Raw genomic sequence first — 17,350 nt, forward strand, 5'->3', positions numbered from 1 at the left:
AACAAGAAGTCCTTTCCCCATTGCGTGTTTTTGTCAGCTTTGTTGAAGATCAGATGGCTGTAGGTTTGTGCCCTAATTTCAGGTTCTCTACACTGTTCCTTTGGTCTCTATGTTTGCTTTTGTACTAATACCATGCTATTTTGGTTACTGTAGTCCTGTAGTATAGTTTGAAGTCAGGTAACATGATGCCTCCAGCTTTATTCTTCTTGCTTAGGATTGCCTTGGCTATTTGGTCTCTGTTTTGGTTCCATATGAATTTTAAAATAGTTTTTTCTAATTCTGTGAAGAATGTCATTGGTAGTTTGATAAAAATAGCACTGAGTTTGTAAATTGCTTTGTGAACGATGGCCATTTTAATGATATTTATTCTCTCTATCCCTGAGCATGGAATGTTTTTACATTTGTTTGTGTTGTTTCTTATTTTAAGCAGTGTTTTGTAATTACTTTTTTTTTTTTTTTGACATGGAGTCTTGCTCTTTCTCCAGGCTGGAGTGCAGTGGCATGATCTCGGCTCACTGCAACCTCCGTCTCCAGGATTTAAGTGATTCCCCTGCCTCAGCCTCCTGTGTAGCTGGGACTACAGGTGCACTCCATCAGCCTGGCTAATTTTTTGTGTTTTAGTAGAGATGGAGTTTCACCATGGCCAGGATATTCTTGATCTCCTGACCTCATGATCTGCCTGCCTCGGCCTCCCAAAGTGCTGGGATTATAGGCATGAGCCATCGCGCCCCACCTGTAATTCTTGATGTAGAGATCTTTCACCTCACTGGTTAGCTGTATACATAGATATTTTTTGTGTGGCAATCGTGAAAGGGATTATATTTTTCTAGATAGCTCTCAGCTTGGCTGGTGTTGGTGTATAGGAATGTTAGTATGTAGATTTTATATCCTGAAACTTGGCTAAAATTGTTTATCAGCTCTAGGAACTTTTGGGCTGAGACTATGGAATTTTCTAGACATCGAATCATGTTATCAGCAAACAAGGATAGTTCAACTACCTCTCTTCCTGTTTCATTTCTCTTCATTTCTTTCTCTAGCATGATTGTTTTGGCCAGGACTTCCAATACATCCTTGTCTTGTGCCTGTTTTCAAGGGGAATACTTTCAGCTTTTGCCAATTCAGGATGGCGTTGGCTGTGGGTTTGTCATAGATGACTCTTCTTATTTTGAAGTATATTCCTTCAGTGCGTAGTTTGTTGAAAGTTTTTAACATGAAGGAATACTGAATTATATTAAAAGCCTTTTCTACATTTATTAAGATAGTAAAAAAAAAAACATTCAACTTTTGTCTTTAGTTCTGTTTATATAATGAATGTTATTTATTGATTTGCATGTTCAACCGAACTTGCATCCCAGAGATAAAACCTACTTAATCATTGTAGATTAGCTTTCTGATGTGCTACTAGATTCAGTTTGCAGAGATTTTGCTGAGGATTTTTGCATCAATGTTCATCAAGGATATTGGCCTGAAATTATCTTTTTTGTTATGCCTCTAGCAGGTTTTGGTGTTAGGATGATGCTGACCTCACAGAATGAGTTGGGGGCAAGTCCTTCCTCCTCAATTTTTTGATGGTGTCAGTAGGAATACTATTAGCTCTTCTTTATACATCTGGTATAATGTGGTTGTGAATCCATCTGATTCTGTGGGGTTTTTTTGGTTGTTAGGTTATTTATTATTGACTCAATTTATAGTATTGGTCTATTCAAGGAATCAATTGGTCTGTTGATGCAGGTCTGTTCAGGGAATCAATTCCTTCTTGGTTCAGTCTTGGGAGGGTGTATGTGTCCCCTCTTGTTCATCTCTTCTAGGTTTTCTAGTTTGTGTTCCTAGAGGGGTTCATTAGTCTCTGATGATTACTTGCATTTCTTTGCAGTTAGTATTTCTGTGTAACATTCCCTCTCTCGTTTCTGATTGTGTTTATATGAAACGTCTCTCTTTTCTTCTTTATTAGTCTAGCCATTGGCCTATGTGTATGTATATATATATATATATATATATATATATATATATATATATTTTTTTTTTTTTTTTTCAAAAAAACAAACTCCTGGATTTGTTGATGTTTTGAATGGTATGTCTTGATCTTCAGTTTACTTCCAATTTTATTTCCTGTCTTCTGCTAGCTCTGGGGTTGGTTAACTCTTGCTTCTGTAGTTCTTCTAGTTGCGATGTTAGGTTGTTAATTTGGGCTTTTTTTTTTTTTTTTTTGAGACAGAGTTTCGCCCTTGTTACCCAGGCTGGAGTGCAATGGCGCGATCTCGGCTCACCGCAACCTCCGCCTCCTGGGCTCAGGCAATTCTCCTGCCTCAGCCTCCTGAGTAGCAGGGATTACAGGCATGTGCCACCATGCCCAGCTAATTTTTTGCACTTTTAGTAGAGGCGGGGTTTCACTATGTTGACCAGGATGGTCTCGATCTCGTGATCCACCCGCCTCGGCCTCCCAAAGTGCTGGGATTACAGGCTTGAGCCACCGCACCCGGCTAATTTGGGCATTATTGATATGGGCATTTAGTGCTATAAATTTCTCTTCTAACGCTGCCTTAGCTGTGTCCCAGATATTCTCATATGTTGTATCTTTGTTCTGAACAGTTTCAAAGAACTTCTTGATTTCTGCCTTCATTTCATTTACCCAAAAGTCATTCAGGAAAATGGTTGTTTCATTTCATGTACTTGCATGATTCTGAGAAATTTTTTTAGTCTTGATTTTTATTTTTATTGTGCTGTGATCCAAGACTGTGTTTGGTATGATTTTGGCTATTTTGCATTTGCTGAGGCTTGTTTTATGATCAGTCAGGTGGTCAGTTTTAAAGTATGTGCCATGTAGTGATGAGAAGAATGCATATTCTATTGTTTTGGGGTAGAGAGTTATGTAGAAATCTGTCAGATCCATTTGGGCCAATGTTGAGTTCTGGTCCTGAATATCTTTGTTTATTTTCTGCCTTGATGATCTATCTAATACTGTCAGTGTACTGTTAAAGTCTCCCACTATTATTGTGTGGGAGTTGAAGTCTTTTTGTAGGTCTCTAAGAACTTACTTTATAAATCTAGTGCTCCTATTTTGGGTGCATAAATATTTAGGATATTTAGGACTTGTTGAATTGAATTCTTCACTATTATGTAATGCTGTTCTTTGTCTTTTTTGATCTGGATATGAAATTCTTGGTTGAAGTCGTTTTTTTTTTTTTTTTTAGAATGTTGAATACAGGCCCCAATCTCTTCTAGCTTGTAGGGTGTCTGCTGAAAGGTTCACTGTTGGCCTGATGGAGTTCCCTTTGCAAGTGACCTACCCTTTCTCTCTAGCTGCCTTTAACATTCTTTCATTTCAACATTGGAAAAATCTAATGATTATATTTCTTGGAGATGGTCTTGTGTAGAATCTTTCAGATGTTCCTAGTATTTCCTGCATTTGAGTATGGATCTCTCTAGCAAAGTTGGGGAAAATTTCATGGACAATATCCTGAAATATGTTTTCCAAGTTGTTTTGTCCTCATCCCTTTCATGGATGTCGATGATTCATAGATTTGACCTCTTGACTAATCCCATGTTTATCAGAGGTTTTGTTCACTCTTTTTATTCTTCGTTCTATTCTCTGTCTTATTTAAATCTTCATGTTCTGACATTCTTTCTCAGCTTGGTCTATTCTGCTGTTAATACTAGCAGCTGCATTGTGAAATTCTTGTAGTATGTTTTTCGCCTTTACCAGATTATTTAGGTTCTTTTTTACACTAGCTATTTCACCTGTCAACTCCTGTATCATTTTATTGTGATTCTTAGTTTCCTGGATTCAGTTTTGCCATTCTCCTGAATCCTGAATCCTGATTATCTTTATTCCTGTTCATATTCTGATTTCTATTTCCGTCATTTCAGTCAACTCAACCTGGTTAAGAACCCTTGTTGGAGAACTAGTGTGATTATTTGGAGAACATCAAACGCCCTGGCCATTTGAGTTGCTGAAGTTCTTGCATTGGTTCTTCCTCATCTCTGTGTGTGGTTGCTCCTTTAACTGCTAGGCTGCCTCTGATTGAAGTGATCAGGTCAGTGGAAGGAGGTTGTGCCGAAGTCCCAGGTGAGGCCGTCCTGCTCAGTGAGGAGAAGTGAGGACTGAGATCTGCGTGGAGAACAGTCTGATCACTTTTCCATTAGAAGGGGGCTCTGTGCTGAGGGACCAGACCAGCCACTGCTCACTTGGATTCTCCAGAGCCTGGAGATAGCAAGGGCTAGGGCTGTGGGAGAGCCAAGATGATGGCAACCTTCCCCTTGCACTGGGAGCTCTTTCTCAGGGAGTTGCAGAGCAGCCACTGGCTTGATAGTCTCAACAATGGGTGGACCCAGTAAGGAGATACTGGATCAGGGACCCACATAACAACAGTGTAGCGAATTTTCCTTAGGGCTGCTGCAATATGTTTGGGGTCTGCTCCAGCTCCTAATCACCTCCAATCTTCCAGTACCTGAAGGTATGAACAGTGAAGGCTGTGAAATGGTAAGATAGTAGCCTGCCCCTCCCTCTGGAAACTCCATCCTAGGGAGGTATGGACCTGCTGCCAGCCTTAACACACTGGAGGAGATGGCTGGAGACCTTGGTCAGGAGGTCCCACCCAGTGAGGAGGAATAGAATTGGCAACCTGCATAAAAAAGTAGCCTGGCCACTTTTTCATAGAGCAGGGTTGGGGTCCACTCTAGCCTCCAGTTGCCTTGCACTCTCCAAAGCTTGAAGGCAACAATGGCTAAAACTGTGAAAGAATGAAGATAGCAGTCCTCCCCTCTCTCTGGGAGTTCTGTCTCAGAGAGCTTAGGAACAGTTGCTGGCTGGAAAACACTGGCATGGGTGGAAGATTCCACCCAGTGAAGAGAAACGGGATCCGGGACCTGTATAAAAAAGCAGTCTGGACACTTCTTTATAGAATTGCTTGTACTATTCCAGGGCACAGCTCTGGATTCCCCAGAGCCAGAAGGCATCCACAGCTAAGTCTGCCAAACAGCAAAGGTGGGACCCTCCCTCTGGGAGCTTCATCTCAGGGAGATGTGACACTGCTAGCTGTGGCAGGCTGGAGTTGCAAGCCAGTGGGTCTTATCCTACGAGGTGCTGTGAAAGAGGGGTCTGAAGACGGTTGCTGCTTAGCCCCCTGGACTCAGCTTCTTTCCTAGGGTATGTACAAGGGTCAAACTTCTCACTTTGCTGGAGTTGCAGCCACTTGTGTCAGGAAGCCTGGGTATCAAAAGTTCCTGGGGCTCCACATGTACCTAAGTGGCTTCTCTGTGAAGACTCCATATAGCTTTGCCTGTCAGAATGAAGACTCTCTTGGAGAGGGTTCACAGGGGGATTTCCTGACTTGTGGGTTGCAAAGGTCTGTGAGAGAAGAATGGGTCCCCAGGGTCATGCACTCCCTCACTGCTTTCCTAAGAGTGTGAGGCTCCCCTGGCTCTGTGTCATTCGTGGGTGGGTAATGAGTCGGTCATCCTGCCTTGATTTTCTCCATTCTCCATTGGTGGACTTCTTTTCTTGATGAGTCCCAATGTGTGTATACCTGAGTATTTCAGTTGTAGGTGCTGTATTTACTTACCCCTTCTATTTCTTTCCATGAGAGCAGGGCACAGTAGCTGATTTTAATCGGCTGTATTTGCCAGCCCCTCCATAGGTAGTTTTTCAACCCGCATCTTCCCCCACCCCTCTAGTAGTCTGCCATGTCTATTCTTCCCATGTTTATGTTCATGTATGCTCAATGTTTAGCTCCCGCTTACAAATGAGAACATGCATAAGTCTGATTTAAACACATACATGCAAGTAACTCATGTATGAATATTATTATAAAAATCCAAATGAAATATTGGAAATTAGAATTTAGCATATTAAAACAATCAAGACAAAGTGTGTTTTGTTTTTGTTTTCTGGGAATGAAAAGAGGATTTAACTTTAGAAAATTCATGAATGGAATTCAACATATTAGGATAGCTAAGGAGTAAAATTATATAAATTTGAAAAAATTCAACACACTACTGAACAAAAAAATAATAAACTGGGAATTGAATAGTACATCTTTAACTTGAAAAAAATATTTGTGCCTTAGTGCTAAAGCAAGCGTTTTACTCAATTGTTTAAAATAATCTAATTGATTATTAGTAATTTCAATACAATGGGAAAGAAACTCACATTTACAATAACCAGAAAAGAGGAGGAGCTAACCAATATGCAAAACTTATATAAAGAAAAGTTTTAAACACCTGACCCAAAGCATAAACCATAAAACAATCATAGAATAGATTTTGTCAAAATTAGGACCTTCTGCTTTTTAAAAGACACTAGTAAGAGAATCAAAATATAGACTACAGACAGAATATATTTGCAGGTCACTACTTCCCAAAGTGATTATAGATTCCTTGCAATCCCTATAAAAATCATAGCTGCCTGGCTGGGTACAGTGGCTCATGCCTGTAATCTCAGCACTTTGGGAAGCCAAGGCGGGTGCATCACCCGAGGTCAGGAGTTGAAGACCAGCCTGGCCATCATGGTGAAACCCCATCTCTACTAAACACACACACACACACACACACACACACACACACACAAATTAGCCGGGGCCAGGCACGGTAGCTCACACCTGTAATTCCAGCACTTTGGGAGGCCGAGGCAGGCAGATCACCTGAGGTTTCAGGAGTTCAGGACCAGCCTGATCAACATGGAGCAACACCATCTCTACCAAATATACAAAATTAGCCTGGTGTGGGGTGCACCTGTAGTCCCAGCTACTCAGGAGACTTCGGCAGGGCAATCACTTGAACCCAGGAGGCAGAAATTGCAGTCAGCCGAGATCACACCACTGCATTCTAGCCTGGTGACAGAGTGAGACTCCATCTAAAAAAAAAATAAAAATAAAAATAAAAAAATAAAAATTAGCTGGGCATGGTGGTGGGCACCTATAACCCCTGCTACTTGAGAGGCCAAGGCAGGAGAATGGCTTCAACCTGAGGGGCAGAAGTTGCAGTAAGCCAAAATTGCACCACTGCACTTCAGCCTGGCCAACAAGAGCAAAACTCCGTCTCAAAAAATAATAATAATAATAATCATAGCTGCCTTTTTTTGCAAAAATTGGCAAGTTGATCGTTAAATTTATGTAGAAATACAAAAGACTAAGAATAGTCAAAGCAATCTTGAGAGAACAAAAGTAAATAACTCATATTTTCTGATTTTAAAACTTACTACAAAGCTACAATACTGAAGACATTGTGGTTTTGATATAGGAATAGACATATAGATAGGTGGGTTAGAATTGAGAGTTCATAAATGAACCCATAAATTTATTTGGGTTGATTTTAGACAGAGGTGCCAAGACAGTTCGATGCCATTTTCAACAACTGGTACAGGAACAACTGAATATCTACATGGAAAAGAATAAAGTTGGAACCTACCTCCACACCATGTGCAAAATTAGCTACAAGCGGATTATAACCTAAATGTAAGAGCTAAAAGTATAAAACTCTTAGAAGAAAATGTGAGTAAATCTTTATGACCTTGAATTAGATAATGGTTTCATAGATACAGCACCTAAAGCACAAACAACTAAAGAAAAAAACAGATAAATTGGATTTCATCAAAATTTAAAGCATTGGGTTTCCAAGAACACAATCATGAAAGTGAAAATACAACCCATACAATGGGAGAAAATAGGCAAAGGCATGGAGGCAAGAAATTAGGTTAGTTTCCGGAGACTGAGCTGAAGGGGGAATGAGGACTGGCTGCTAATAGGTATGAAGTTTCTTTTTGGAGAAGTAATCAAAACATTTTAAAGTCACATTGAGTGATGCTTACACAACTCTGTGCATATACTAAAAGCAGCTAAATTGTATACTCAAAGGAGTCAATTTTATGATATGTGAGTTATATCTCAAAAGAGCTTTTAAAAAATGTTTAACTCAAAAAAGTCTGGGACAGGTCTGTATGTACTGAGATAGAAAAAATACCTAAGATATAATATGTAATATGACTAACTATAATTTCATTTTCATTTTTGTGAGAAAACTATTTTTATACATAGTCACATACATGAATACATAGACAAAGACCTATAAACTGATAACATTCACTTCATTTAGAGAAGAGATTGGAATTTACGAATCAGAGTAAAACAAATTTTTATTTTTTATTCTATTTACCTCTACGATTTAAAACATTTTAAAATGAGAACACTTTATGTAATTTGCTTGTGCAAAATACATAAATATCCCCATGGTGAATAAATAAAGGCACCACCCACAAAGCCTGACATGTAATAAGCACTCCACAATAAAAAGTCCCTTTGTCTTAATGTAGTGTAAATTCCAAATCCAGCAGTGGGTGGTGGCGGGGGGGGGTGTTGTGGTTTTATTCACATTATGTAGACAGCATACATATCCAACTTTTCAACTCAGGTGTCAATAAGAAAGTTTTTAGGGGGTGATTCATGATCAGGCAGCTTTGTACAATTTAACATATATATTAGTCTATTTTCACATTGATAATGTATCTCATTATAAACTATCCAGTCTGAGGTAATAACAAACTACCTGAGACTGGATAATTTATAAAGAAAAGTGGTTTATTGGACTCACGTGTCATGATAGAGCTTGCATTCCAGGGAGGTATACAGAAATAAAACAAAATATATAATATGAATGACAGTGGGTGTTAAGCAGAAAATAAGCAAAAGAGTAGTGACTTAACAGCTAAATTATTTTTAAATGATGGGAAACAACCTAGAAGTGGTAAATGAAAATGACAGTGATAAAGAAGACTAGAAGAATAGTTTAATGACAGGAATTTGAATACTGATTTTTAAAGAGGAAGCATGAAGGATAAACTGAGATAGGCAATTAGGGGCAAGAAGGATATCTACCCCACCTCAAGTAAAGTTGATATGAGGTTGTAGAAGAGAAAAGTGCCTCCATTGGAGGTGGCTGCAAGAGAATCCATGTCACTGGGGGAATATGGAGCAATGTCAGGTTTGGGTGAAATTATGGAGGAAAATAAGTGATCCACAGAAAAATCTAAGGAGGATATTAAGTGGATTTTCTGAAGTTTTATGTGAGTTCCCAGGGACATACTGAAAGAGTCTGCGTGGGAGATGTTGGAAATAATAGTGTCCAGAGACATTGGGGTTTAGAGTGCCAAGGGGGAGGATTGGCCTGGGATTGACATAATGGGACGAAGAGGAATGGAGATGGGAAGTGGGGCTGTTTTTTGCTGGATCACACAGTGGAGGGGGAATTCTGCTTTTGGAAGCCTTGTTTTGTTGAAGGGCATTTTGACTTCTGGAAGATGAGACTCTGTATATGAGGGAAGTAGCTCTAACCGTAAGCACAGGGTTGTTGTCTTGATCCCTGCTTGCTGCCCAGTTTTTGTACTATATTATGCTCTCTCTTTCCAGCCTCCGGGTCACTGTTAGGACATTACCTATGTGTTTAAGGGAGGGGAGGGTCTAGAAAGAAAGGCCCTATTTAGTAATTTGAATGTTTATATGTTAGGTTTTATTTATCTTTCTACTTGAAAGCAGAAAAGTTAAGGTTTATTCGAAGAGTATTTAAATAATTGTTGTCCTAATTCCCCAAATTAAACTTAAACATCAGTTTATTTTTTCACAGAACTTTTAAAAGAGTGGTGAAAGCTCAAACAGGAAACAGAGATGTTTAGAACTATTTAACAAAAATCTCTAACACTCTCCCTGACAAAATATAAACAAAACTAACTCAATTATTTCTAACATCTAGGTGGTGCTTTTCAATAGTTCATTCCTGAAACAGCCATCACGAGAATTAAAATTTTTTGTTGACCTCTGCTGATTGTTTTCTTTATTGCTAAAACTCAACATTTTGGATTTGCAGGTATGAATATAAGCAAGAGTGAGATAACAAAAGAAACTTCGTTAAAACCGTCTCGGAGATCCCTGCCTTGCCTTGCCCAGAGCTACGCTTACTCAAAGAGCTTGAGCCAGTCTACCTCACTCTTCCAGTCAACGGAGAGTGAATCTCAGGCTCCCACATCTATCACCTTAATCTCCAGTGACAAAGCAGAGCAAGGTGAGCAGCAATTCCTATTTTCTTGTTCAAGTTATAAAAACGACATGTTTTCAAAACACTCCTTTCCTTCCTTTTTCCATTTAACCAGTTTTATAGAGCTCTTTAGGAAGGAGGCTGGCATAGAAAGGAGACCAGTATACCATGCCATTTGTTGGCCAGATATATTTTATCCCTTCTTTGACTTGAAAATGGCCAATCCCATGGAGTCTGGACCTAATATTTGCAGTGGAAGTCCCGGTTACATGAATCACTGGTGCATTTGGCCACTATTTGCATCCCTTTTGTTGATGAGTAGCATTCCTGGTGAGAACTTATAACCAGTATTCTAATAGAAAATGTCAGCAATAATAAACTCAGTTTTCTGAAAATAAAGGCTGAAGACTTTACTACTGACAATAAAACAGTGAAGATTTGGTTGCATGAAGATGTAGTTGGACAAGTGTTGGCAACCCAAGGCTGGCATGCAAGGGCTGAAATTTAGAGACATACCAGCTAGATGCCACACAAAGAAACTTTGTGGCTACCCTTAGGCTCTCTTCTGCACACATTTGCCCACTAAGACATATACTATCCCTTTGGAAAACTCCTTAAACAGTTAAGAATTTAAATACAACCAAGCTCCCTGTTGTGAAGTGGATGGGGTGTGCGTTTATTTTTTCAACCTTTTGTTGCTTTTTCTTATAAGAACGCATTCCCTTATGATTCCATAGAGTTGCTTCTTTCTCTGGATAACTAGAAAATACCAAAATTATTGTTTCAATACTATTGTGAAATCACTACATATTGTAGTTAGCTTACAAATATGTCCAGTAAGGAAAGTGGCTAATTGTTCAAGAAGATGAGAGTATTAAAACATAATATAGATGTTTATTTCTCTTATTGGAAGTGAAATTTTTAGGCTGGGCCACGATGACTCATGGCTGTAATCCCAACACTTTGGGAGGCCAAGGTGGGCAGATCACTTGAGGTCAGGAGTTCAAGACCAGCCTGGCCAAGATGATGAAATCTTGTCTCTACTAAAAATACAAAAGTTAGCCAGGCACGATGGTGCATGCCTGTAGTCTCAGCTACTCAGGAGGCTGAGACACAAGAAGCACTTGAACCCAGGAGGCAAAGGTTGCAGTGAGCGGAAGTCATGCCACAGCACTCTTGCCTGGGCAATGGAGCAAGACTCTGTCTCAGAAAAAAAAAAAAAAAAAAGAAAGAAAGAAAGAAAGAAAAGAAAAGTAAAATTTTAAATAACTAATTTTAACTCATTAAGTTAAAAATTTCATTATGTTCGGCCATCACTTGACCATCCATCACTACGGTTATTTTTCTATTGTTATGCTTTTATTTCCCAAAACTATAAAGTGTCTTATTGTATTTCAGTTAACACTGAGGAAAATCAGAACGACTCTGTACTCAAATGTTCTTTTGCTGACCTCAGTGATTTTTGTTTGGGTAAGTTAATATTCAGTATTTATTTACTCCTTTCCCTCTCTGCAAAAGTAAGCTGTGTTATTCTAAAAAAAAAACCTAGCATTTTTTTAAGAAAAAAAAATAATGTTTGGTTTTCAACTTAATGGGTGAGTATAATATTCTGAGGTTAAGAAATTATTAAGAAATGGGAATGCAAATACTACAGGAGGATTTATAATGAGCAACAATCACATAATAAAAAATAACAATTTTTGCCATTCTGAAAAAATGCAAATTTTTTATGAATAAGTACTTACAGACTACTATTTCAAGATCTGTAAACTTTTGACACTCAGAATTTATAATGTTAGTAACACTCAGATTCTATCCTGACTCATAATTAGTGGATAATATAAATTTTATTTATTTTTCTTATAACAGTGACAAATTTTCTCAACCTCCTTTTTTGTCTTTTGATGTTATCACGTAAGATATACTTCAGTTGAGCAAGCTTTACATTCAAATCTCTACCTTGACCATAAACAATTATTTTGAATTGGGTTCTCATTTTCATAAATTAAAGAGAAATAAAATAAAGCCAAATTAATCAAAAAGTGATACTGATGTGCCAACACTTATTTTGCAATGTCAGTGACTTGATGCATAACCTGAAGAAATGAAGCCCTGAGTTTTCAGTAGTGGATATATCGGTGGCCAGGCTACAGTGCCTACATAAGGAGTTCTCAACTCTAGTTACACATTCAAATCTCCAGAGGGCTTTTTAATATTTCCTTCACCACAGTTCCAGAAAAAATCAGTTTTAATTAGTTTGGGGAGTGAAATTAGTATACATAGTTTTAATAACCTGCCAGTAAGTATTTAGTGTGGCCAGGATAAAGAATTTCTGGCCTAAAAACTATATCTTGATTTTTCTCTGCAGGCATTAAGTCACTTTCATAACTTTTAAAACTATGAATTCTGCAATTTGTAGTATAACATTCTGAATGACTGCAAATTAGCCACATTTCTTATATTTATTATATTTTTGTTATATGTGTGGCACAGAAACAGTGTTGGCTTATTTTTTTTTTTTATTAAGGAAAGCCAGCGACCAGCAGGTTCATTTCATATACAGAATGAAAAAGAGTATCTCATCAGAAAAAAATCACTCAGATACAAAAGTCTTTCCTGTAGTAATTAATTCTGAAGATTACTACAAATTGAGTATTTTTATCCAAAATTCTTGAGACCAGAAGTATTTCAGATTTCAGAATTTTTTTGAATTTTAGAATATTTGTATTATGCACTTAACTCTCTGAACATCCCAAATCTGAAAATCTGAAATCTGAAGTGCTCCAGCGAGCATTTCCGTTAAGTGTCATTTCAACACTCAAAAAGTTTCAGATTCTGGAGCATTTAAGATTTGGGATGATCAACCTATATTATCAGTTGTTTTCTAATTAAAAAAATAAAGATAAAAACAAACCTGAAGTTTTTCTTGTCCAAAATATCCATACAGGAGGGAAAGTTTGCAAAGCACCCTTCACTAACCCGTCCTCCAAATGAGCACCAATGTATAGTTTAACAATCACTCTAGTCATGAAAAATCTTCCATTTAATTCCATGCATTTTATTTTTGACAGCTTACCATTCCAAATATTACAAAGCACTTCTCTGAATGCTTAACATAATTGTATGCTCTTAACTTTATAATTCTTTTCTTATCACTTTTGTGTGTCTCAGTTATTAGTTCCAGCTGACCTATATTTATATCTCTCTAGGCATTGTATCTCATATTCACTATTTTAGCATCCCCCAGCATCAATCTATCATTTATTCAAGTTAGAAAAACATCACAGCCAAAATACATATACATGATGAGGTATTCGCCTTTATAACAAAGGTGAGGTACAATCTCCAGTTAACTGTGTAGTATAACCAAGCATTTCAGGAATCCATCTGGATGTAACACCTGGCTGGGAGATGCTCTTTTAGAGTTAGATGCATGTCTATAATATGAGTGTTTTTTTTTATTATTATTATTTTTGAGACAGAGTCTTGCTCTGTCACCCAGGCTGGAGTACAGTGATGTGATCTCAGCTCACTGCAACCTCCACCTGTTGGGTTCAAGTGATTCTCCTGCCTCAGCCTCCTGAGTAGCTGGGACTACAGGCATGTGTCACCACATCCAGCTAATTTTTGTATTTTTAGTAGAGTCGGGGTTTCACTAGGCTGGCTAGGCTAGTCTTAAACTCCTCATCTCAGGCAATTTGCCTCCTTGGCCTCCCAGAGTGCTGGGATTACAGGTGTGAGCCACTGCACTCTGCCTAATATGAGTGTTTTAAATGCCTTTGAAAAGAAATCAAGCAAAATGGTGTCAGATATACCAAGAATACAATCAAATAAAGCATAAGTAAGCATTTTGGCAATACATGTTCTCTTTTAAATGCAAAGCAGTTAAATTCTTTAAGTTTGCCTTTAGCGTGCAGAGTACCAGCTTCTGGCATTGGGCTGATTATTGCATGGGAATTTCAAAGTAACAACAGGTTTTGATACCTGACTAATGCATCTTAGTAATAGCTTTTCATTTTTACAGTTAGCCACTTTGAGCTGCCCCATGAGAATATTAATGCTGAGGCGGACTTAACTGCATGTGGTCAGTGTTTCACTGCGAATTGATATTTCTCATTGTTCCAAATGAGAACCATGAAGGAAAAAAAATATTAATGGCTCTCTTGATTCAGAGAAGGACATTTATACTAAGGTTCCATAACAGGATAGGTATATATCATGAAAGAAATGTTATTTTTCCAGCCAGCTATTGGTCAAATCTTTATTCTCGTATCCAGCTGTAGTATATTACTTAACCTCTCTGAGCTTTAGTGATTTCACTAGTAAATCGGGATCAATGATCCATTCTTTCTAGGACTTGAAGTAAATCATAAGGAACAACTTCATCATATCTCCTAGCACATCATGGGGGTTCAACAAAAATTTGTTCATTGCTTTCTTCAGTCACTCACTAAGCTTATCTTTCATACCAAATTCTGCTGGGCCCAGAGATATCTGCACTGAACAGCTGTTTCTGTGATCATCAAAAGTGATTTTAGGCTGGGTGTAGTGGCTGCCACCTGTAATACCAGTGCTTTGGGAGGCTGAGGCAGGAGGACTGCTTGAGCCCAGGAGTTTAAGCCCAGCATGAGCAAAGTGGTGATACCCTGTTTCTACAAAAAGAAAAAAAGTAATCCAGGCATGGTAGTACACGACTGTAGTCTCAGCTACTCTGGGGCTGAGATGGGAGTATCACTTGAGCACAGGAGTTCGAGGTTACAGTGACCTATAATCACACGTTTGCCCTCCAGCCTGGGCAACAGAGTGAGACTCTACCTTAAAAAAAAAAAAAAGTGGGGAGGATTCTTACGGCATAATGGATAAACAATAATTTACTGAACTCTTTCTTATTATACAACACCTACCTGCCTTACCTCATTTAATTCTCATAACAACCCTTCGAGTTAGGTACTATTACCAGCCCTTTTTTGCAGATGAGGAAACTTACTCATCAAGAGAAAATAATTTGCCAAATGTCACATAGCTGGTCAATAGAGAAATGAGCTTTTAACCCAGGAAGGCTTGATCCCTAGCCTTCTCTTCCAGTCACCACAGTAGGCACAAAGGCCTTAAGGTAAAAAGTGGTTAGTGCTTTCCAAAGACACTAGTTCTGTAAGATGGTAATAAGTTTTAGGCAGAAAGTACATGCTGAGGATAAAGTTGCAGGTTAGAATATATTTGGGCAATGATTAAAAAGCTAATTTGGTTGGAAAGTTTTGATTTTTTCTTGTTTTGTTTATTTTTTAATTGACATCTCATAGCCTTGAATTCTACTTTTCATAAAGCAGCTCACAAAGCCAGAGCAGCATTCCATATACCCCAACATGCTCACAAAATAATTCTAGAAAGTGCTGATCCATGTAGCAGTGAATCTGAAGTCCTCGTGTGGCAATAATCTTATTTGCTAATCTTGGAAGCCCCCCTACCATTGCCTATGTTTCTTTCTTCTCAGTATGCTAGAAAATCACAACGACAGACCAATCCCCATTAACAAGTGCCTGATGCTTGATTCTTTCCATGCCCATACTGCTATAAACCCAAGTAACTTAGAACTGAAATATTTAGGGCTCATTAAGACCAGCATAATTTCAGTTCAACCAACCCAAACACACATCTATCTAATCTTGTTATGAAATCAACATTTTGCTAATGTTATAAAATGACTTCCTCAGGAATGGGTTCATATTAGTTTTGAAGCATCTATTTGCTTTCTACAAGCATAATAGTTTAGCTCAGTGGAATACTTATTGGTCTATTTATTTAAATAGTTATGGTCAAAGGAGTTCATCGTGATTTTGCTTTCATTCTATAACAATAGGTAATATCCACTAATTCCCATTATTTTTTCCTAGTAGCATTTTATATGAAGACGGCATATGAAATAACTTTCTTCTAATGTTCCTAACCTAATTAAAATTACAGAAATGAGGGAATTACACTGAAAGAATATGTTTGTCAGTTGTGACAGCCTCACAGTCACTGTAAATCTTGTCAATTGTTTATTGAACACATAAGGTCGTCAGACTTCAATTTTCAAAATATATTCAAAATCTGACTGCTTCTCACCACATTCACTGCTATGCCTGGGTCTGTCTGCTGCTTTCTCTTGGTAAACTGGTATAATAACTTCCTAACAGATCTCCCTGTGCAAAATTTTGCCTCCTTATAAGACAATTTTCCACACAGGAGTCACAGAAAGGCTTTAATGAAAGGAAGATTAAATCCCATCATTTCTGTGCTCCTGTCTCTCCAGGGTTTCCCATTACGTTTAAAATATAAATGTACTCTGGTATTCGAAGACCTTACAGAATCTGGGTCTGGTCTCTCTAGGGCATTTCCTAATGCTTCCCTCTTCTCACGAGCTGCATATAGCTCAGCTGTCTTGTGTTCCTTGTTCACAATAAATATATGCTTATCCTAGGGCCCTACACTGAAATGAGCCAGGTTCACATCAGACTTACTTTCTGTCTCCTAACCTGGATGGATTTTTCTTCATAATACTTATTACCTGAAGTTATTTACTTAGGTTATTCACCCCAATTTTGTGTTTCCATAAGACAGAAACTTCGTCAATCTTACTGCCACCTTTAGCCCCAGAATCAAGAATAATACCTGACCCACAGTAGGTGCATAAAGAATAATTTTAGGATTAGGACAGACAAATGGATGAAAGAGCATTCTCTCTCTCTCTCTCTCTGTCTCTCTCTCTCTGTCACACACACATGCACACACACACACGCATGCACACACACACACCCCTACCTCTTTGGAGAGTCGGCTGTAGAATCCACCCATTTTTTTTTTTAATTCTCTGTGATGTCGTTTATTACTGTGAGTTTTCTCACTTGTTATGAATTATTGCTTTCTAATTTTCTCACTGAGGAGCTAATCCAAATATTATCCTATTTTGTATTTAAATTGAGTTGATAGACTTTAATGCAAAGTGTTTAAATTTTTGAGACAGAGTTTTGCTCTTGTCATCCAGGCTGGATTGCAGTGGCACAATCTCAGCCCACTGCAGCCTCCACCTTCCAGTTTAAGTGATTTTCCTATCTCAGGCTCCCAAGTAGCTGGGACTACAGGCATGCAACACCACACCTGGCTAATTTTTTGTATTTTCAGTAGAGACAAAGTTTCACCATGTTGGGCAGGCTTGTCTCAAACTCCTGACTGACCTCAGGTGATCCACCTGTCTCAGCCTCCCAAAGTGCTGGGATCACAGGCATGCACCACCACACCTGCTAATTTTTTGTATTTTTAGTAGAGACAGGTTTTGCCATGTTGGGCAGGC

The 17,350-nt window shown here is 38.3% G+C and overlaps 1 protein-coding gene across 3 annotated transcripts in view; it reads left to right on the forward strand.

The window, feature by feature from the left end:
- The window catches only part of ANO3 (anoctamin 3), a 434,237-nt gene that overhangs the window by 243,200 nt on the left and 173,687 nt on the right, over window positions 1-17,350 (forward strand). For all 3 annotated transcript variants that reach the window (XM_039471298.2, XM_074401252.1, XM_003919928.4), the window contains 2 exons: window positions 9,853-10,047; window positions 11,419-11,490. In XM_039471298.2, the coding sequence (XP_039327232.1) occupies window positions 9,853-10,047; window positions 11,419-11,490 (267 nt within the window). The remainder of the gene's footprint in view (window positions 1-9,852; window positions 10,048-11,418; window positions 11,491-17,350) is intronic.

The sequence above is a fragment of the Saimiri boliviensis genome, chromosome 6, assembly GCF_048565385.1.
Source record: "Saimiri boliviensis isolate mSaiBol1 chromosome 6, mSaiBol1.pri, whole genome shotgun sequence".
Lineage (NCBI taxonomy): Eukaryota > Metazoa > Chordata > Mammalia > Primates > Cebidae > Saimiri > Saimiri boliviensis.